Genomic DNA, 20,451 nt, shown 5'->3' on the forward strand with positions numbered 1-20,451 from the left:
TCATTAGAGACAAGAATGATGATTTGATTGATAGCTTCTATGGATAAATTGAAAAATCTCTTACAAAGCTGGCATGTAATAATACCATAACCCTAATAAACTCCATAACAGACGCATAGTTTGTTCATGTCAACAAGGTTTTATTATATTAAGCACTAGGCTTGTTGAACTCTCCGGGAGTTGCTGGAGCTTGATGATGACCCATGGATGGCTCTCTCCTCTCCACTTGCATTGTCTCACGGCGCCTATCATACCTTGGCCTAGACCGGTTCCTAGTCTGGCGCTGTTCTGTGAACCTATACTGTGGTCTGGGTATGACCTTTCCTTCAATGTACAAGTCACCTGGACATCAGAGTCAAAGCCAGGATGGTTTCAGTAAGAATCATATCTCATATCCCAAGTATTCAGAAGAAATCCAAAAAACGTTACATTACCTCCATAGTCTTTGTTTGGTACATCGAGGTATGAATCCGGCAGCACCCAAAGAACACCAGGCAGTCCTAATGAATCACAACTCTGGATCAGATTTCTGACTTGTATAGTAAATATGTTCTCATGATCGTACTAGAACAGACAATAACCGAGATATCAAATGATCAAAGAGAAGTTCCCTCCTAGTCCTAGCAGCGAAACCAATTGAACAGAGCAAAAACCAAAATATAGATACCCTTTTACATTTCACAGCATAACATAAGTAAGTATTCTACCAGAATTGCGATCTCAGATCAAGGAAAGCTTAAACCCCTTATTGAAAAAATGATACCTTTGACTTTGCAAGAAAGCTCTTCAGAGATCAAAGCACCAAAGCCAGTGTAGGTCGAAGTGCAAACAGAGTAGATCTTCTTCTTTGCCTCTTCCTCGCTGTAAAACCATAACCCACAAAAACGCAAATTCATCATCAAATGATCAAACGAATTGGGAAGAATTGAAGCAAAAAATTGAAAAGGAAGAGAGAACTTGCCTGCCAAGGACGGAAGTTAAGGTTTTGACATAAGAACTGATCATCTCTTCTTCAGTGGGTTTAGGATCAGTGAACTCCATGACGATGAGCCAGTGCTCGTAATCGCAACCATCGAGAAGAATCGTCTCCTTAGGCGGACGGTTGCTCCAATTCGGCGAAGGATCGTTCAGCGGAGAGTATCCGGACCCGGATGTCTTGAGTCGGGTCGAGATGTAACACGGGCCTAGTCCGGTTCGGGATGATGAAACCTTTTCAAGCAGAGGCAAAGCGAATCGAGAAAGAGAAGAGAGCGTAGAGAAAGAAGAAGAAGGAGAGGAAGAGAGGGTTTTGTTTAGGAGTGTCGCTAATGAGCGCCGTGTAAGAGCCATCGCCGGTGAGGGTTTCGGTTTCTGTTGTATCTTTCTTTTTCTCTTCAGTCTTTTCCAAATGCTTCGAGTTCGAGAGAACTATATGGGCTAAGTGGGCTTTTATTGTATGTTTTTAATAATGGGCTTTTAGAATTTTAAAATGTCAACTGTATCAAGCCCTTTCGAAGTTTCCAATTATAGCTTGACCAAAATTGTTGTTCATCAACCTCGCAAGTGGTTTTTTTTCTTTCTCAGATGTCTTTTTGTAGATGAATAAAACGTATTCATTTTGTATAAGCTTTCTTAGTGTGAATATGACTTCCTAAGTCAAATCACCTAATCTAAACTTTTTAATTTGAGTTGGCTAACTGTATCCTTGTTTTTTTTGGTTTTTTAGCTGCATATAAATCACGATAACATAATGTAACAAGTTAACAACGATGATTATCGAAATCAAATAAACAAATCGAGAAATAAGACAAATATAGAATTAGAGCATCATTAGTGGAATACCTCTCCTAAGTTACTCACAAATTAATTAATCATATAATTAATATTAATTTAAATAAAGCAATTCTAAGAGTATTTTTGCAAAATCATATCTTTACTAGAGAACTCAAAGAAGGTTGTTCAATCTTTTAAATAATAATTTTTTTAATTTGTGTAATTTTCTAATCTAAAATGAGAAAACATTTAAAAGGAACATCTACAATAAAAATTCAATTGATATAGAAGAAAACTCAAAATGGTGAAATATCTACAAGGAACCTATATTGCAGAACAAAAAAAGCTCACTTAAACAATGTTTCAAGAAGTTGTCCACACTCATCCTTAAACAATGTTTCAATGATTCAAAATGATTCACAATTGTGGATATGAAAAGATTAACAATGATTCACTTAAACATTGTTGTAACATTGAATTTTAAATTTACAAAGAGTACTTGAAGCAGCATGCCATAACACAGAATCTGCAACTCTTATACAAGACCGTTGATGTTTTTTTTCTTCATGGGATTCCACTGAATCCAAAATAGCTTGTTGTATGTTCTGTATCACACCAACATATTAATAAGAACCATGAAAAAAAGGAACCTGGTAGAATGTTCCACAAGCTCTGGCAGAATAAAAACCATCAGGTATAAAACAGGAGATGCAACCAATTACAGACCACAAAACAAGTACTATAAACTAAAGATATGAGAAAGAGCAAGAGAATCCTATACAATACAAACGTAACAGAGTCATCAACAATGGAGGAGAAAAAAACATCTACACCAAAACCATATTCAGTTATAAAAAGAGATCGGCAGTCTATGTCTACTATATTTATCAAAGTTAGAAACGATTTGTAGAAGAAACTGTAAAATTACCTTGGTCAGTAGTTGTATGAGGAGCCTAGTCAAAAACAAGATGTTGAGCTTAACACTCTGTTCGATGTCTTGAGATGTTGAGCTTAAGCTTGAGCTTGTGCTTGATTGCTACTGAGGAGAAGGAGCAACTAATCCTACTCCTGATCCTGGTGATCTGAATCTCCCTGCTCCTGCAAAATCAAGAAATTAATGAATGATCAATCAATAACAACCTATTAGCTGTCTAGAAAACCAACTCAACGAATGTTTCTTGACAGGGGAAAAGGGAAAAATATCCAAAGAACTAGACCTGCATCTTCAGACCCGCTTGACAAGGATCAATCAAAGCCATCACAGATCAATCGTAGTGCATCCTCCTCCACAAAATCTAAATCAACAAAACAAAACAAACGACAAGTTAATTTGATGCAATTTAGAAAACCCAAAGTTGAAAATTAAGAAGCAAGAACGAAGTGCCTCAGCAAATATATAGATCGATCATAGCATCATAGGATTCGCTTCAAAAAAAAACCNGAAAACCAACTCAACGAATGTTTCTTGACAGGGGAAAAGGGAAAAATATCCAAAGAACTAGACCTACAACTAGAGATGCAATTGAAAGAGATCAACAAATCCTAGAGAATATTTCACAAGTAGGAACAAACCCTCTAATCTTAAGCTGGAAAAATTAATCGATCAAGGTGATCGATTGATTTCTATGGATTTCCATCAAGAGATAAAAGAGAGAGATGTCGCGAAGAGATAAAAGAGAGAGAGAGAGAGAGATATAAAAATTAATCGATTCAACATATTCTTTCTTCATCTCCTAGTGCTGTGGTTTCTCCTCCTGACTAGTGACGGCGTCGTTTTTAGTACCATCTTCATAGCTGATTTCACGTTCGCTGGCAGTCTCGAATCCGTCGGAATCATCTCCGTCGACTTGTTTCGTCTCCGTCGTGGGTTGCTGCGGTGAAGACGAAGACGAGGGCTTTGGTTCGGTTTTGATGAGAATCTTATCCTCCGGTGGCCATCAATCCTCCAGTCGAATCGATTGATTTTTTTAGACCATCGATTCGCCTTTTTAGATCGAGAGAGCAGAGAGAGAATATCGGGAAAGAAAGAAGGAAGAAAATAATAATAAAAAAAAAAATCTTTTATATTTATGTATTAACGTACCAAAACATGCCACGTAGCGTTGCTTAATGGGTTACGCAATTCCTTCCCGGAGAATCAATTCTTTCGTTAATGGACGAATAAATGATTTTTTATTGAGTTTTTGGGGCCCAAAATCCAAGAGTAACTTAGAGAGAGAGTACCCATTAGTCTTAGATATCTCCTAAAATCAGAAAAAGTAGATAAATAATATTAAATAGGTAAAAATTTTTAAAAAAAATTATCCAAAGGATGAGACTTTCCGTAAATGGAATTGTTTTGTGTTAGCGAGAGAGAGAGAGAGAGAGAGAGAGAGAGAGAGAGAGAGCTAATTCTTCTTGTGCATGAATAATCATAATCTCTTGGATTTGGGTATTGTTGCACAACTCTGAGGATAGAGGAGTGAAGAAGGAAACATGGGAAGCAGTACGGGCGATCTTGTGACACGTGTCCAATCAGCTCATCTGTTCGATCACGATGCTTTGTTTCGTTTCGCCGCCGACAACGTCTCCGGTTTTCCGACCAACCCATTCCAATTCAAAGTCTCACAGGTAAAAAAACTGTCCAAATCGCCGTCGATCTTTTGTGGGTTTCTCCGGTAAGAAAGAAACAAACTTTATCTGAATTTTTGTCTTTTTTTTTTTGTGAACAGTTCGGACATGGGCAGTCGAATCCGACGTTTCTGATTGAGGTTGGCTCAGAGAGTTCCTTGAAACGATACGTTTTGAGGAAGAAGCCTCCTGGGAAGCTCCTTCAATCTGCTCATGCTGTTGAAAGGGAGTTTCAGGTTTCAATTCTTCAACTCTATAAATTCCCCCAATCATGTCAATCTACTCGATTTTTTGAAGAAGATGGGAATTTTTTCTTTTTGTAGTACCGTTTTTAAACTGTTTCTGAATCATTGTAACTGCTCGTGATGCTGCTTATAATTTGTAGATTACGGTATGCAGGAATAAAGGTAGATGCTTTTTCGCTTAATACTTACTTTTGATGGTGGGATTTGTAGGTGCTTCGGGCTTTAGGTGAACATACACAGGTTCCTGTCCCTAAAGTCTTCTGCTTATGCACTGACCCTACTGTGATTGGGACTGCCTTTTACATTATGGAGTTTATGGAAGGACGTATCTTCATAGACCCCAAGTTGCCGGTAAGATATTTTGTTATGTGAATGCGGCTGTTTGATTTTCTAGCTTGAGATGTGAGTCATCGTGATATGAAGACGTTAGTTGTGTGTCATTGATTTTGACTTAGAATGTAGCACCTGAAAGGAGAAGTGCGCTCTATCGTGCAACTGCCAAAGCCTTAGCATCTCTTCACTCTGCTGATGTGGATGCCATTGGTCTTGAGAACTATGGTCGGCGAGGCAATTACTGCAAAAGACAGGTTTGTTCTTTTTAATCTGGGGCTGGTGAATTTCGTCATCATTACTCACTAGTTTGTTTTTCTCTTAATGCTTTATATGCTCTTGCTTAAGTTTTTCTTTTGGATATCTCTCTTTCAGATAGATAGGTGGTTCAAACAATATTTGGCTTCAACAAGTGAAGGTAAACCAGAAAGGAATACAAAGATGTTTGAGCTTGTTGATTGGTTACGCAAAAGCATCCCCGCGGAAGATTCAACAGGTGCAACATCAGGCCTTGTTCACGGAGACTTCCGCATTGACAATCTCGTGTTTCATCCTTCTGAGGTCTGAATACTTTCAAGCTCCTTTTTTCTGTTCTTTGGTTAGTCTCGGAGACTCTGCTGAAAATTCCTTAAGCTGCAGGATCGAGTTATTGGAATAATTGACTGGGAATTGTCCACGCTTGGGAACCAAATGTGTGATGTTGCATACAGCTGTATGGTAATAAGCTATTCTTGTTTGTTATATTGTCCTCACAAAGCAGTTTTCTTTGCGTCCTGCTCTGATATACAGTTCATGGTGTTGGCAGCATTACATTGTGAATGTTCAGCTTGATAACGAGCACGTTAGTGAAGGTCTTGAAACTGCTGGACTACCGGAAGGAATGCTTTCACTGCCAGAATTTCTCTTAGAGTACTGTTCTGCATCGGTAAGTCCTGTGTAGCCTTGAAAAGGTAACAAGTCGGTGTTCCTTATAAATTGCCAATATTTTACAAATTTTGATTGTTGTGATATATTGGCAAATGAACTTTAGGGAAAACCATGGCCTGCTGCAAACTGGAAGTTCTACGTAGCGTTCTCTATGTTTCGGGCTGCTTCAATTTACACGGGGGTGTACAACAGATGGTTAATGGTATTAATAGCCTGGGAATATTTTTCTATTCTAAGATTTTGTGCTATGCAGTTGTAGAGCCATTGACATTGTGCTGATCATGCAGGGGAATGCTTCTGCCGGTGAACGAGCTCGAAATACAGGAACTCAAGCTAATGAGCTTATAGAGTCTGCCTTGGGTTATATTGCACGTGACAATGTTCTTCCAGAACACCCTCCATCTGGTGATTGACCTCTTCGAAATTCAAGTTTGTTAAGGATAACTGTTTACATTTCTTATATAGGATAAACTGTAATTTGATCGCCACTCTACTTTCCTCGTTTGTGATGCAGTTCAAAGAGACATGTCCCCGTCATATGAAAGCCTTGTAGATGGAAGTGGGAGATTCATCCCTAACAGAAAAGTATTGGAGTTAAGGCATAAGTTGATCAAGTTTATGGAAACTCACATTTACCCAATGGAAAACGAGTTCTCCAAACTTGCCCAATCAGATAAGAGATGGACCATTCACCCCGAGGAGGAAAAGCTAAAGGAAATGGCAAAGAGAGAAGGCCTATGGAACTTATTTGTTCCTGTATGCATCTTTTCTCTACTTATCTTTTATTGCTTTTATTCTGAGTGAGACTGTACTCATGGATTCTTGGTTCTTGCAGGTAGATAGTGCTGCTAGAGCTAGAAGAGAACTGGCAGCTACCGAGAATAAACATAATCTCTCGGGCAGGTCTTTTGATCAATTGTTTGGTGAGGGCCTCACGAACCTGGAGTATGGTTACCTTTGTGAGATCATGGGTCGTTCTGTTTGGGCTCCACAGGTGTTTAACTGTGGTGCACCAGATACTGGAAACATGGAGGTATAAAAGACTAATTTTGTTTACGGGTCCAGGTGTTGTCTCATTGCTTGTTACTTGTATCTATATAATCTGTACTATCTTGTAGGTGATACTGCGGTATGGAAACAAAGAACAAATTTCTGAATGGCTTATTCCGTTACTTGAGGGAAAAATTCGTTCTGGATTTGCTATGACTGAGCCACAAGTTGCATCTTCTGATGCAACCAATATTGAGTGCTCTATTCGAAGGTAGGGGAATTTCTTCAATTCTCTTCATGTTGGAATCTACTTTCATTCGAATTTTCACTAAAAAAACGAAAGAGTATGAATACTATGTCATCTTCAATTTCTCTACCGGTGATTTCTAAAAACTGAGGCTGAATCCACATTAGTCCTCATAGCTATTTCTGTTGTTGATACAGACAAGGTGATTCATACGTCATTAATGGCACAAAATGGTGGACAAGTGGAGCCATGGATCCCAGGTGCAGAGTCCTTATTCTCATGGTAAGTTTTCTTTCCTTGTTCCTTGTCTCTCTAAAATTTATGTATCCATCTATCTATTTATATATTTGTTCCATCTGCTAGTTAGTCAAAGAGATTATATCTGTGATGTACAGGGCAAAACTGATTTCAACGCCCCAAAACATAAGCAGCAGTCTATGATATTAGTGGACATGCGAACTCCAGGTATACGTGTGAAGAGGCCTCTCACAGTGTTTGGTTTTGATGACGCGCCTCACGGACATGCTGAGATTTCTTTTGAAAATGTGGTTGTCCCGGCAAAGAACATTCTCCTGGGAGAAGGCCGTGGATTCGAGATTGCTCAGGTAATACTACAATTGATACACAGATTCAGTGCTTACAGTATCAGAGAGAGTATTGATTGTATTTATCGGTTCGCTTGCTTTGTTTGTTATATCAGGGTAGGTTAGGCCCTGGAAGATTGCACCATTGCATGAGACTGATAGGTGCAGCAGAGCGTGGGATGGAGCTAATGGCCCAGAGAGCTCTTAGTAGGAAAACTTTTGGGAAGTTCATTGCACAGCATGGTTCTTTTGTCTCTGATCTTGCAAAGGTAAACGACACTGTGTATTTTAATCACCCAAATGCTTCCTTATGAGTTCTTCTTATATGAGTGGTTGTATGATACAGTTGAGGGTAGAGCTGGAAGGAACTCGATTGTTGGTTCTTGAAGCTGCTGATCATCTCGATAAGTTTGGAAACAAAAAAGCTAGAGGAATTCTCGCAATGGCCAAGGTAAAAACCGTAATAATCTTTGCAATTTTTTTGTTTCTGTCAGAAATCGACCAAAGTAGATCGTTAAGAAGCAAAATCATTTTGGTACTCAGGTTGCAGCTCCAAACATGGCATTGAAGGTATTGGACACGGCAATACAAGTTCATGGAGCAGCTGGAGTATCCTCGGATACAGTTTTAGCACATCTGTGGGCTACTGCTAGAACACTGAGGATTGCTGATGGACCTGATGAGGTTCATCTTGGGACCATTGGCAAGTTAGAACTACAGAGAGCTTCAAAGCTTTAAAGTTTTTACAGATCTGCGAATTGGTTTTCAGAATAAGAATCAGATGAGTCTTATTTTGCGTACATCATATAATAAAGCTTAAGCTGAATAAGCTTTGTGTGAGTTATTAGGCCTTTTTATTAAATCTGAATAAGTTTATAGAAGATCTTCTCATCTGTTTCATATTGTTTATACTTTTTTTTTTTTTGATAGGAACATATTGTTTATACTTAAAATGATGATTTGCATTGTGACATTCCACAGCAAAAGGAACTTAAGTACTTAACCCTTATGAGATTCTTCTCATGCGTCGTTACTGTTACTTGTACTTTTGACCTCTAAGTCAATTCTCCAATTAGTAAGAAATCAATCGAATCACAGATTTTCTAAAAAATCTTCAAGATTTATCTTTAACATATATCACTTCAGCCAACAAATTCATGACTCCAAGACCATACTATTCATAGGCTATCATAAAAGCGGGAAATTTTAATTTTTAGACAAGACAATATTACTAAAGACAGAAAATGTAACATAGCCTCATGTCTTTTCCTGGGACCCCAGGAATAGCATTACAACTCTTCTCTATATTATCCCCCATCGATCTTTCAATCCATTTGTTCTAAGCATATTCCAAACACTAAAACCTCCCCTTCCCCCTAAAAACACACAAAAAAACTCAGAGCTAGAAGGGCCTTATATAGCCACAGAGACAGGCCCCATCTGCTCCATTTTTAACACGTCTAGAAAAAACATATTAGAAAAGTAAGAAAAAAAAAACTTGAAAACTACAGCAAATTCCTTTTTGGACGTATAATTACAGGAAACAGAAAAAATGGGTTTTGATGGTGATAAGAAAAAGAAATGCATTATCGCCGGTAGTGTTTCCGGTTTGTTAGTCATCATGGTTGTCTCAGTAGCCGTTGTAACGTCTAAGCACTCACCAAAAGCCGATGAAAATCAGATCAAGAAAACCACCAAAGCAGTTCAAGCAGTATGTGAACCAACTGACTTTAAAGAAACTTGTGTTAACAGCTTAATGAGCGCTTCTCCCAAATCCACTGAGCCTATCGACCTCATAAAACTCGGCTTCGACGTCACTATCAAGTCCATCAACGAAGGCCTTAAAAAAGCCTCAGAAGACGTTAAAGCAAAGGCTAGCAAAGACCCAGAAGCAAAGGGTGCTTTCGAGCTGTGTGAGAAGGTGATGGTTGATGCTATCGAGGACTTGAAGAAGTGTATGGATCATGGATTCTCGGTTGATAAGATTGATGCCTTTGTTGAGGATCTACGGGTTTGGCTAAGTGGCTCCATCGCATTCCAGCAAACATGTATGGACTCCTTTGAGGAAATTAAGTCCGATCTTATGCAAGAAATGCGACACATCTTCAAAACAACAAAAGAGCTTAGTAGCAATAGCCTTGCCATGGTTACTAGCATGTCCACCCTTCTCCCGAACTCCAACGCCACAGGTACCTTTCAATCAATTCACAAAAGATATCACAACAATATCAATCATAATCAACTAATGTGATTCTTGATAACAGGTTCAACCGGAGGTTTTGCAAACTACGCGAGAAAGCTTCTGACAACAGAAGATGGTATCCCAACATGGGTTGGACGAGAGGCACGACGGCTCATGGCAGCACCAGGACCAGTGAAGGCTAATGCCGTGGTGGCTCAAGACGGAAGTGGACAGTTCAAGACTATAGCAGATGCTCTAAATGCTGTGCCTAAAGGAAACACAGTGCCATTCGTCATCCACATCAAACAAGGCATCTACAAGGAGAAAATTATGGTCACCAGGAAAATGCCATACGTCACTTTCATCGGCGATGGACAAACCAAGACGGTTATCACCGGTAATCTCAATTACGGTATCGGAAAGGTCAAGACCTTCCTAACAGCACCACTCAGTAAGTCTCAATTCTCCACCACTGTCTCTCAAAATAGGGATTCTAAATTCTAATTAGGATTTACCAAAATTTCGCAGCAATCGAAGGCGACCACTTCACAATGAAGAACATCGGAGTAGAGAACACAGCTGGACCAGAAGGAGGACAAGCGGTGGCGTTAAGAGTGTCGGCTGATTACGCCGTGTTCCACAGCTGTCAATTCGACGGGCACCAAGACACCTTATACGTTCACTCTCACAGGCACTTCTTCCGTGACTGCACAGTCTCCGGAACCGTCGATTTCATCTTCGGAGACGCCAAATGCATCCTCCAGAACTGTAAAATCGTAGTACGAAAACCTAAGTTAGGTCAATCGTGTATGGTCACCGCTCAGGGACGAACCGACGTCCGTGAATCGACCGGGTTGGTGCTCCATAACTGCCACATAACTGGGGATCCGGCGTATATTCCGGTGAAATCGGTGAGCAAGTCTTACCTAGGAAGGCCGTGGAAGCAGTTCTCGAGGACGATCGTCATGAAGACGATGATCGACGACGTCATCGACCCGGCGGGATGGCTTGCTTGGAGTGGTGATTTTGCGCTCAAGACGCTATACTACGCCGAGCATTTGAATACTGGGCCTGGATCCAATCAGGCCCAAAGAGTTAAATGGCCCGGGATTAGGAAACTAACTCCCCAAGATGCTCTTTTATACACCGGCGACAGATTCTTAGGTGGCAATACTTGGATCCCACCAACACAAGTTCCCTATACCCCCAACATGTAGGAGATTCCAATGTGTAAAGAAGATCAACTCCACCAAGAATCTCTCAAATAGGTCTCTAAATTTTTTGTTAAATGGGTTTCTCATTTGAGAGATTTATACTCTTAAGAGACTCTCTAGTGACACTTGCCATTACACAAGTGGTTCAATTCTTTTTTCAAATTCAAATTTAATTGTATTATAAATATAAGTATACTGTTTGAAGAATGATTAATTTTCGCTATCTTATTGCCTCGTCTCATCGTGAGTTTAGCATCTCAACCTCGATATGTTTAAGACATCTTAAATATACTAATTAGCTTAGCTAGGACGAGTTGCAGTGATTTTCAAAATTAAAACGTTGAGTGAGCTGCATGCGTGCGTTATTTTGGAGATTCGCGTGATCCTTCATGCTTATGCACATGTATCATGTATCGTCGTTCGAGATCCAATATTGTGGCTTTGAACGGTGAAAACAAATAACATTCCTCGCTTCGGGAAGTTAAAAAGGAACCACGACTTTGTAGCGTACGATGCAGTAAGTTTTACTTACGCGTCTTTTTCTGCTTATTAAGTTATTATCATATGGAGAAAAATATATGGAGTACTTATTTTTTTAAGCATTGTGATCAGTACTTAGTAGTATTAAATTAGTATTGAATTTTTTAAATTTTAGTTTGGTACTAGAAAATGATATAATTGACTTTTCTTTTACTATGAAAATGAAATGTAAATCATCGTTTAAAAAAATCAAAGGATAGAAAAAAAAAGAAATTGACAATGAAATGAAAGGAAAAATAATGATATTGTACTAACTTAAAAAGGAAATGAAAAAGAGAAGATTTAATAACATGTATGGCCTTTTATGAACTAAAAGTAAAATTAGAAAAATACTACAAAGGAAAGAAGAAGAAAGTAAAGGCTTGTTTGGAAAATGACACAATAGACGACTCTCTCGTTGCATTGAATTTGAGTGAACCCCACACTCTCTCCCAACGGCCATCTCTTTCTATCCATCCCTTCTTCACAAACTCTTTCATCCATATCTCCGCCATTAATTAAAGAGCACCCTCAAAGCTTCGAAGCACTCCAACGTTTTAGTTAGGAAGAGAAAAAATGTCAAACATTTCCCCAATATTCCCCATCCCCGATTCTCAACATTTCAGCGACTATGGTTTCGATCCTCAACTCCACTACTTTCAGGTATATTTTTACCTTTTTACTATGGGTTTTGTTTCGTTTCTGAACTAATAAAATCAAATCGAAAGCTTTTTTTTTTTTACTTTTCATTAGCGTTCGACTCTGTTTCTGAATACATTTGCTCTGTTAAAGATTCTGTTTTTTTTTTAAATGGTTTTGGTTGAAAAGGTTATGGAAGAAGCGAGGAAGCATAAGAGAGAAACGTCGGCAAAGTCTTCCATAAACGGTCTTCAATTCAAGATCCAAAAACCCATTTCGAAAGATGACCCGACCCGATCCACAATGCACATCAACAAGAGGAAGAAACGATGCTGGTGGAAAAAAGCTCTCCCTTTCTTCAAATGGCGGAAATCGCCAATCTCCACCTTGAACGAAGACCGTAGTAGTAGTAGTAGAGCTAGGAATTTTCGCAGCGTAACCGGGTCGATGTCTGGTCCGATTTACGCAACGGAGAGTCTGAGCGGGTCGAGCACACCGTACCGTACGACGACGACGACAAACAGACATTCGTCAGGACCTATAGCGGGAACATTAACGCCGGCGAGGGCGATCCCATATATGAATTTACGAGAGCTTAACATGGAGCAGCCACAGAGGATTTCTATCTGCTCTTCCCCCATTTACTTGGTCACGTAAAAAAGTTGTTACTTTGTGCTTTTAATATCTTTTGTTTTACAAACTGGTGAAAGCTGCAAAGTTTCATCTTTTATCTATTTTTTTAAAAAATCATCTCTCTCACGTGAATCAATGTATGGATTATATAGATTTATTGCCTACTTGTTTGTATGCTTTGTAATTTTCAAATCGTGATGGTGGAAAGTGACTGGAGCCGGTAAGGGTGGATATTCTTTTGTCTTGTACGACTCCTTTTAAAAAGTAATTAAAAGCATTGGAAAGCGAACTGTTTTATTACACTGATTCGAACGTTGATCCTTAACGCGCCTCCTTATTAGATATAGATACATTTTCATTATTTACAAACTGTTCCTTGAAGACTTTTTTTTATCAATTAAGCTAGCTAGTGTGTTGATCGCTGTGGAGGTATTTAGGATATGACTTTTTATTATTTTTGTTTAGTTCACAGGTCACAGCACACAGGTCATGATCATATTGGAAGATGAAGATTCATACAATTGTGTCATTCATAATGATTCACAGATAAACATGAACCTCTCTTTCCTTCTTTATCTCAATTGAAGCATCAGCAACTCTGGTTTCTCTATGTACTCTTTCCACTGGCAGCAAAACCGAGCTACTGTTGCTCCATCTAGTACTCTATGATCCGCAGCAATGTTAACCTGAATCATAACCAGAGACTTTGGTTATTAAAAACAGCTCTTGTAACTGAGAAATGGTGAACAAGATAAAACAAAAAGCCTTTACCATCATTATTGATGCAGGATAAACAGTTCCTTCTTCTGAGAATTTTGGAACTTTCTCGATTCTTCCAAGAGCGATGATTGCAACTTCCGGTAAGTTTAGAAGAGGGGATCCGAATTTCCCACCGATTGCTCCAATGTTACTCAGAGTTACGGTTCCACCAGTTATATCCTCGGGGTTAAGTTTGTTGTTTGTCGCCAAATGTTGTAACCGTGACAGCTCTTTGGTTATCTCTAGCAGAGATAATGACTGAACATTCTTTATATTAGGAACGACAAGGCCATGTTCAGTGGCCATTGCAACTCCAATGTTATGTGATCCTGCAATAAACCAATAATATATCTTTATCTATCTATAATCCAAGGATATCAAACTCAATAAATCAAAACGCCAAATAAGAAGTTCCTATACCTTTGAGAATGATCTCGAGAGATTCTGCGTTGAAGCAACTATTCACTAAGGGATATTTGGCTAGAGCCATTGACAGTGACTTGATTAAAGTAGGAAGAAAAGCGTGTTTGATGGTGGAATCTGTATTGTTCTCTTTGAAGAATTGCTTAAGCTCCACAAGTGCGTCGCAGTTTATTTCTTCAACGAAATGAAAATGCGGTACACTTGTAGCCATAGTCATTGTCTTGACCATTGCTCGGTTGAATCCCCTGAGAATAAAAGAAAACTTCAAAGGTTAATATAGACACAGGATGAGTTGATTTAGCATGATCGTAGGCGTACCTTAGAGGAACTGTTTTATCTTCAAAGTTACTGGCTATAGTGGAACCCGAGTCTCCTCCTACAATAGTATGCTCAGAAGAAACTGAATCTGTTAAGAATCCTTTCTGGTCACCAAATCTAAGAACATCCTCTTTCAAAACCCTTCCATCTTTACCAGTTCCAGTTATAACATTGATATCTATACCAAGGTCTTTTGCAAGGTTACGAACAGCAGGCGTTGAGAGAGAACCAACAACATTGTCTGTTTTCTGCTTTGAACCTCCCGGAATTACAATTTCTGGACTATCAGCGGTTACTAGAAGAGCATCCTGCGCGTCTTCAACCGCCAGCCTAACCAGAGTCTCTCCAACCTTGCATCAATAGATTTTTTGCACATATAAGTACTTGTGATGATAGTAAAACATCTGATATCTGCTCTTTCGGAAGCTTTAAACATATAAAAGATTAACATGTCAAAGTCGTTTAGCTGATAATCCACCATCACTTAGGTTCAAAGTTAGAATGAGTGTGACATAATTAATCTTAGTCTCTAAGGCCATCAACTCTACGAACCTATAAACATTCCAGAAAGAAAGAACAAGTATCCATTTCTTTTTCATGCTGTGAAGCTCTAACCTTAATAATGTCACCTGGAGAATGTGAAATGAGAGCCACTTTCCCCTTAAAACGACTAGTTATCTCTATTGTTGCTTTATCGCTCTGAACTTCACAGAGTGGCTGAAACTCTTCGATCGGATCTCCCTGCAAAAAGCAAAACACCAAAATGGTTGCGTCATAACGCTTGTTTAGAACGAAACAGAACAATATAAAAACAGAAAAAAAAAAAAAAAAGAATGAAAGATTGAGCGGAGAAACCAAGAGAGACCTCTTTCACAAACCACTTGAGAAGCTCACATTCAGCAATACCTTCCCCAGTTTGTGCTAGTGGCACATCAATTAGCCCTGCATTCGAATCTATGGCCATGGCTTCGTTCGAATACCAGCTTCTACTTCCTCCACACCATTTCATCAACTACGAAAAACATAACAAAAGCTTGTTTTTGATTTTTTATTGATCCAAAAAATTACCATAATAATTCCAAACATTCTTAGCAAACGAGTTTTTTTCTCAAAGTTTCCAACTTTAAGTCCCTATTAATTTATACTTTAGCTAATGTCAGAGTGAAGCCAGAAGAACAATCATGCCTCAAGAATAAGAAAATTGGTGTAAAGAAGAAACTTACAGTGAGAGGGTGAACAAGGAATGGACGCGACGCCGGAGAAGAAGACGACTGAGAATGAAACTCCGGAACCCGAAACGGCGGAGCGCAAACAGAAGACGAGCTGAATGGGCGGAGAAACCGATGGCTCCGCCAGATCCGTCGCGCGATCATCGTTGTTAACGGTTAGTCTTTCTTTGGTAAAAAAAAAAAAAAAGAAGGGAGAGATAGAAAAAGACAGATGAACGAACTGATGAGAGATTGTCTCTAAGAAGAACTTGAAAAGATAAAATGTTACGTACGGTGTTTCTATTTCTCTGTTTGAAAATTGGATTAAGACTAAAAATTACTGGTCTATTATTTACAGTATTGCCCTACTACTATTGGGCATTAAATTAGTGCAAAAGAAAAAAAGAAAAAGAAAAACACAAAGTATCGGATTGGTTTATCTGTGCCACATCAGCAATTACTCAAAGAGGATCAACGGTACACGCGTATCCTCATGTACATATCAATCATCATCACTTTAAGAAAGTGATAAGAAGAATGACCAAACAAGTTACTATAGAGATTCCAATGTGAGGCTAATCAAAATTCATCCCAAGATCTCTGAAAGAAGTGAGCTAGAGCTACCAACCAACCGAAAAACTCACGTTTTTTTTTTTTTTTTTTTTCTCTTTTGAGTTTTGCCAACCCTACTTTCTTTAACTTGTCTTCGAGTTTCGACCTTGGAAAAATATTATACTCGCCGACCAAATCCATCATTTTTATAGTCAAGTCTTAAAGTCGAGAAGTTTTGCTAATGTTATGGTTAACTGTGTGAAAGCTGATCCAGTACCTCTCTATCTAGTCTCTCTACTAGTCATGGATTGTTTTTTGCAATACATGGGAAGTAAATATTAATATAAGGTACAATATGGTTTGAAGCAGTGGCGGATCTACAGTATAAGTAGGTGGGGCACGTGCCCCACACTGATTATTTTCTATTATTTAGTAAACATGTACAATTACTATCTGTTGGATCAGTTGGTAATAAATATTGTTTGTTTAAACCGCAGGTGGCGTGTTCGATGCCATCATTTATAGTTTTTTTTACCTTCTTCCTGCATATAGTATATTTATGTATTAAATTTTAGATATATTAATAATATGTACTCCAGGTTCAAAACTCTCCTGAATCCGCCACTGGTTTCAAGTATTCTCTAAAGCTTTTAATTACATTTTTTGTTTGTGAAGCTTACACATGATGGCGCAAGCTTATATAATAAATAGATTTAGCATGATCGAATATATCAGAAAGATCCCAAAAAAAGAAAAGAAAATTTTAATAAAAAATAGCAAAAAAATAAAGTACAACACTTTTTTTAACGCTTTCATTCAGATATAAGAAGATAATCCAAAAGAAAAAAGTTTAGACAAAACAATAACAAAGCAAAAGCTTGTTTTGATGTGATATTATTTCGAATGAAATTTTTATTTAAAGCTGTAAAATCTATACACGGTCGTTTAATTACAAGTCCGTGGTACACAATTAAGATCCGCCAAGTTAGGTTTGTCACAGGACTATGACAAAAAAAGAAACACACACACACACATATTTAGTAAAGAATCCGCAGATTTGAACATAACAAATACTGTATCTCTTGTTCTTAATTCGTGATTAATCTTATACTATAATAAGTGAATAAGGAAAAAGAAAAAAAAAATCACTTATCGAAAACATTATCAAAGAACCGTTACGTTGAGGAGTGTGCCACTGGTACTATTATTAATCAGACAGACGTCATCTCTTAGCGAATTTATAAATCTGATTTCTCACGTCTTCTCTCTTTTCATTTAATTCCGGAGTTCTTATTTTTATTTTTTTGACTCGCAATCTCTCTCAAACGAAGCCCGAAGAAGAATGGATTCACGAACCAAGGGGAAGACGGTGATGGAAGTTGGTGGCGATGGCGTTGCCGTCATCACACTCATCAATCCTCCTGTCAATTCTCTCTCTTTCGACGGTACTCCTCTCTGATTTACTCCTTGAATTTTAATTTGATTTTGATATCTCATCATCAGATTTCTTCTAGGTCAATTTTGTTTTATATTGTTTCGATTGATCTCCGAAATTGCAATTCAGCTTCCGGATCGAACTTAAATGATCTGATTATGTGTGTCTGCTTAATTTACAGTGCTATACAACCTCAAAAGTAACTACGAGGAGGCTTTGAGCAGGAATGATGTTAAAGCTATTGTTATTACGGGTATGTTTTTCGAGATCATGCCTCTTCTTCCACGCTTAAAATGTGAATTTTATTATGCAAATTTTGGAGATGATCTGATACATATGGTACAGGTGCAAAGGGGAAATTCTCTGGTGGCTTTGATATATCTGGTTTTAGTGAAATTCAGAAGGGGACTAGTATGTTACACACTCTCTTGTTTGCTATATCTTTGGTGATTTTTACTTGCTTTTTATGTATTGATGTAGTAGGTAATGTTTGCTTCTGTTTTTTTGCGCAGTGAAAGAGCCAAAGGTTGGATTCATATCCATCGACATCATCACCGACTTGCTTGAAGGTTATTATCTGTCTATGTACCTACTTAATTGATTTTGATGTTGTGGGGTTTCTGATTATGTTGTTTGCTGAGGGATCGGTTTATTTCTTTTTGATTTAGCTGCAAGGAAGCCTTCTGTTGCTGCCATTGATGGGCTTGCCTTGGGAGGAGGGTTAGAACTTTCAATGGTACGAGTTTCTATGCTATCCACTACCTTCCTGGATTATCATCTCGAGAATGTTGAAAATGGTGATCTTTTTTCTTATTGAGAATGGGTGGTGATGCAGTTGTATGATTTTATTTGTAGGCTTGCCATGCAAGGATTTCAACTCCTGGTGCACAGTTAGGTTTGCCCGAGCTGCAACTCGGTGTTATTCCTGGGTTTGGAGGTAGATATTCAAATTTTTTTATTGTCAAGTCCTTAATGTTTGCCTTTCAGCGGTGTACGAGTTTTTATGAGATAGGAGTCATAAAATCTGCCTCTTATCAGACGAACGTGAATCATATGTTTTTATAAAATGAATCAAGTCACGTTCGTTTTTGTTTTTCCTAATTATGGTCCTTTGAATTGACACAGGAACGCAGCGTCTTCCGCGTCTTGTTGGTCTCACAAAAGCCCTTGAAATGATTTTGGTATGTAGGTGCCTTAATTTCTATAATAGTGTTAGTCTGCTTTAGTTAAAATGTAACGACATTTCTTTTCTTGAAACATGTAGACATCTAAGCCAGTTAGAGCTGAGGAAGGTCACTCGTTGGGTCTTATTGATGCTGTGGTTCCATCTGCCGAGTTATTAACCACTGCTCGTCGTTGGGCCCTTGACATAGTTGAGAGGAGAAAACCATGGATTACTAGTCTTTTAAAGACTGACAAGTTACCTCCTCTTGGAGAGGCAAGGGAGATACTGAAGTTTGCCAGAGGACAGACACGCAAACAAGCCCCGAATATGAAACATCCCTTAATGTGCCTTGACGCTCTTGAAATGGGTATTGTTTCTGGTCCAAGGGTTGGTTTAGAAAAGGTATATTATCTATCTTTCAATCGCTCTGTTACATGTTCTATTTGACCTTTTCTCCCCCAGACTATTGACCCGTACGAGTTTTCACCACATTGTTACGTACAGGAGGCTGAAGTCGGTTCTCAAGTGATTAGCCTTGATACCACCAAAGGCTTGATCCACGTATTCTTTTCTCAGAGAGGAACTGTAAAGGTTAGTGTTTATGCAGTCATGTAATTTGGACATAGGTACCACTATGCGTCTATTTGTCTTCTTTAAAAGATGTTAACTAATAGCATGAAAGCTATCCCTCTTTCTGATATCTTCCAATCTATCGTATGGGCAGGTTCCTGGAGTTACTGATCGTGGGTTGATGCCTCGGAAGATAAAGAAGGTAGCCATAATTGGAGGCGGGTTAATGGGGTCTGGAATTGCCACCGCATTGATCTTAAGTAACTATCCAGTGATTCTCAAGGAGGTGAATGAGAAGTTCCTGGAGGCGGGAATTGGCAGAGTTAAAGGTGGGAATGGATTATTGTATTGCTATTCAATGAACTAGAATAGCTTGATCTGACGAATTTCATAATTTGATCAGCTAATCTCCAGAGTCGTGTAAGGAAAGGAAGCATGTCTAAGGAAAAGTTTGAGAAAACCATGTCTCTCCTTAAGGGTTCTCTTGATTATGAGAGCTTTAGGGATGTGGACATGGTCATTGAGGTAATAATGAACAAATCCAAGCTGAAGTTGATTTTATTGGGTTATATGATGTAAGTGAGTTGATTTTTTATGATGTCTTTTTTTGTTTCTTGAACAGGCTGTTATTGAAAACATATCTTTGAAGCAACAAATTTTTGCTGATCTGGAAAAGTACTGTCCTCAGCATTGTATCCTCGCTAGCAACACATCTACCATTGACTTGAACAAAATTGGGGAGCGGACTAAGTCTCAGGATAGAATTGTTGGAGCTCATTTTTTCAGGTGACTACATGTCCTTTGGAGTTTAGATGAATTTCAGGGAAAATTTTATGCCCAGAGTGGTTTTGCTCATTCTACACATGTGTATTCTTCCTCATGCAGTCCAGCACATGTCATGCCACTACTTGAAATAGTTCGGACCAATCATACCTCTGCCCAAGTAATTGTTGACCTGTTAGATGTTGGGAAGAAGATTAAGAAAACACCAGTCGTGGTGGGAAACTGCACAGGGTTTGCAGTGAATAGAATGTTCTTCCCTTACACACAGGCAGCTATGTTCCTGGTTGAGCGTGGAGCAGATCCATATCTAATCGACAGTGCAGTCAGCAAGTTTGGGATGCCAATGGGTCCCTTCAGGTATATATC

At 38.6% G+C, this 20,451-nt stretch overlaps 6 protein-coding genes and 1 long non-coding RNA gene across 7 annotated transcripts in view; 4 read left to right on the top strand and 3 right to left on the bottom strand.

The window, feature by feature from the left end:
• Positions 7–1,419, bottom strand: LOC104764386 (multiple organellar RNA editing factor 3, mitochondrial). The gene is made up of 4 exons (XM_010487909.2): positions 962–1,419; positions 764–861; positions 435–500; positions 7–342 (listed from the first exon to the last, which is right to left on the bottom strand). Exons 1-4 carry the CDS (start codon positions 1,327–1,329, stop codon positions 149–151), a joined length of 726 nt encoding a protein of 241 aa, XP_010486211.1. The 5' UTR covers positions 1,330–1,419; the 3' UTR covers positions 7–148.
• LOC104764387 lies at positions 2,055–3,789 on the bottom strand. Its single transcript, XR_763747.2, has 3 exons — positions 3,257–3,789; positions 2,681–2,969; positions 2,055–2,357 (listed from the first exon to the last, which is right to left on the bottom strand). It is a non-coding gene; the product is annotated as an uncharacterized LOC104764387 (long non-coding RNA).
• On the top strand, positions 4,040–8,585 carry LOC109124730 (probable acyl-CoA dehydrogenase IBR3). The gene is made up of 17 exons (XM_010487910.2): positions 4,040–4,362; positions 4,464–4,598; positions 4,818–4,958; positions 5,063–5,194; positions 5,313–5,498; positions 5,577–5,654; positions 5,743–5,862; positions 5,968–6,066; positions 6,152–6,269; positions 6,379–6,620; positions 6,700–6,897; positions 6,983–7,125; positions 7,299–7,383; positions 7,497–7,706; positions 7,802–7,954; positions 8,032–8,136; positions 8,229–8,585. The coding sequence occupies exons 1-17, from the start codon at positions 4,228–4,230 to the stop codon at positions 8,421–8,423; spliced, it is 2,475 nt and encodes an 824-aa protein (XP_010486212.1). The 5' UTR covers positions 4,040–4,227; the 3' UTR covers positions 8,424–8,585.
• On the top strand, positions 8,725–11,236 carry LOC104764389 (probable pectinesterase/pectinesterase inhibitor 23). Its single transcript, XM_010487911.2, has 3 exons — positions 8,725–9,874; positions 9,950–10,318; positions 10,396–11,236. The coding sequence occupies exons 1-3, from the start codon at positions 9,238–9,240 to the stop codon at positions 11,082–11,084; spliced, it is 1,695 nt and encodes a 564-aa protein (XP_010486213.1). The 5' UTR covers positions 8,725–9,237; the 3' UTR covers positions 11,085–11,236.
• LOC104764391 lies at positions 11,958–13,156 on the top strand. The gene is made up of 2 exons (XM_010487912.1): positions 11,958–12,263; positions 12,429–13,156. The coding sequence occupies exons 1-2, from the start codon at positions 12,177–12,179 to the stop codon at positions 12,894–12,896; spliced, it is 555 nt and encodes a 184-aa protein (XP_010486214.1). The 5' UTR covers positions 11,958–12,176; the 3' UTR covers positions 12,897–13,156.
• Positions 13,299–15,900, bottom strand: LOC104764392 (lipoamide acyltransferase component of branched-chain alpha-keto acid dehydrogenase complex, mitochondrial-like). The gene is made up of 7 exons (XM_010487913.2): positions 15,596–15,900; positions 15,238–15,384; positions 14,988–15,113; positions 14,373–14,722; positions 14,052–14,299; positions 13,644–13,960; positions 13,299–13,558 (listed from the first exon to the last, which is right to left on the bottom strand). Exons 1-7 carry the CDS (start codon positions 15,743–15,745, stop codon positions 13,445–13,447), a joined length of 1,452 nt encoding a protein of 483 aa, XP_010486215.1. The 5' UTR covers positions 15,746–15,900; the 3' UTR covers positions 13,299–13,444.
• The window catches only part of LOC104764393 (peroxisomal fatty acid beta-oxidation multifunctional protein MFP2-like), an 8,264-nt gene continuing 5,198 nt past the window's right edge, over positions 17,386–20,451 (top strand). Inside the window, exons 1-13 of the mRNA XM_010487914.2 lie at positions 17,386–17,577; positions 17,749–17,820; positions 17,913–17,978; positions 18,080–18,136; positions 18,236–18,303; positions 18,423–18,504; positions 18,693–18,748; positions 18,832–19,134; positions 19,237–19,323; positions 19,457–19,631; positions 19,706–19,827; positions 19,925–20,088; positions 20,188–20,442. Of these exons, the coding sequence (XP_010486216.1) occupies positions 17,475–17,577; positions 17,749–17,820; positions 17,913–17,978; positions 18,080–18,136; positions 18,236–18,303; positions 18,423–18,504; positions 18,693–18,748; positions 18,832–19,134; positions 19,237–19,323; positions 19,457–19,631; positions 19,706–19,827; positions 19,925–20,088; positions 20,188–20,442 (1,610 nt within the window). The 5' untranslated portion in view covers positions 17,386–17,474. The remainder of the gene's footprint in view (positions 17,578–17,748; positions 17,821–17,912; positions 17,979–18,079; positions 18,137–18,235; positions 18,304–18,422; positions 18,505–18,692; positions 18,749–18,831; positions 19,135–19,236; positions 19,324–19,456; positions 19,632–19,705; positions 19,828–19,924; positions 20,089–20,187; positions 20,443–20,451) is intronic.

This window comes from Camelina sativa, chromosome 19 (genome assembly GCF_000633955.1).
Source record: "Camelina sativa cultivar DH55 chromosome 19, Cs, whole genome shotgun sequence".
NCBI classification, from domain to species: Eukaryota; Viridiplantae; Streptophyta; class Magnoliopsida; order Brassicales; family Brassicaceae; genus Camelina; species Camelina sativa.

Bases quoted from the DNA above. Each gene is read 5' to 3' on its own strand.
- LOC104764391 (XM_010487912.1), top strand. From the start codon at position 12,177: ATGTCAAACATTTCCCCAATATTCCCCATCCCCGATTCTCAACATTTC. The intron at 12,264-12,428 runs GTATATTTTTAC...TTGGTTGAAAAG, and splicing joins CTCAACTCCACTACTTTCAG to GTTATGGAAGAAGCGAGGAA.
- LOC104764386 (XM_010487909.2), bottom strand. From the start codon at position 1,329: ATGGCTCTTACACGGCGCTCATTAGCGACACTCCTAAACAAAACCCTC. The intron at 501-763 runs GTATCATTTTTT...GTGATTCATTAG, and splicing joins GCTTTCTTGCAAAGTCAAAG to GACTGCCTGGTGTTCTTTGG. The intron at 343-434 runs GTAATGTAACGT...TCTGATGTCCAG, and splicing joins ACCAAACAAAGACTATGGAG to GTGACTTGTACATTGAAGGA.
- LOC104764392 (XM_010487913.2), bottom strand. From the start codon at position 15,745: ATGATCGCGCGACGGATCTGGCGGAGCCATCGGTTTCTCCGCCCATTC. The intron at 14,723-14,987 runs GTTAGAGCTTCA...TATTGATGCAAG, and splicing joins CTCCAGGTGACATTATTAAG to GTTGGAGAGACTCTGGTTAG. The intron at 13,961-14,051 runs GTATAGGAACTT...GGTTTATTGCAG, and splicing joins TCTCGAGATCATTCTCAAAG to GATCACATAACATTGGAGTT.
- LOC109124730 (XM_010487910.2), top strand. From the start codon at position 4,228: ATGGGAAGCAGTACGGGCGATCTTGTGACACGTGTCCAATCAGCTCAT. The intron at 5,655-5,742 runs GTAATAAGCTAT...TGGTGTTGGCAG, and splicing joins ATGTTGCATACAGCTGTATG to CATTACATTGTGAATGTTCA. The intron at 7,384-7,496 runs GTAAGTTTTCTT...TGTGATGTACAG, and splicing joins GCAGAGTCCTTATTCTCATG to GGCAAAACTGATTTCAACGC.
- LOC104764389 (XM_010487911.2), top strand. From the start codon at position 9,238: ATGGGTTTTGATGGTGATAAGAAAAAGAAATGCATTATCGCCGGTAGT. The intron at 9,875-9,949 runs GTACCTTTCAAT...TCTTGATAACAG, and splicing joins CCCGAACTCCAACGCCACAG to GTTCAACCGGAGGTTTTGCA. The intron at 10,319-10,395 runs GTAAGTCTCAAT...AAAATTTCGCAG, and splicing joins CTTCCTAACAGCACCACTCA to CAATCGAAGGCGACCACTTC.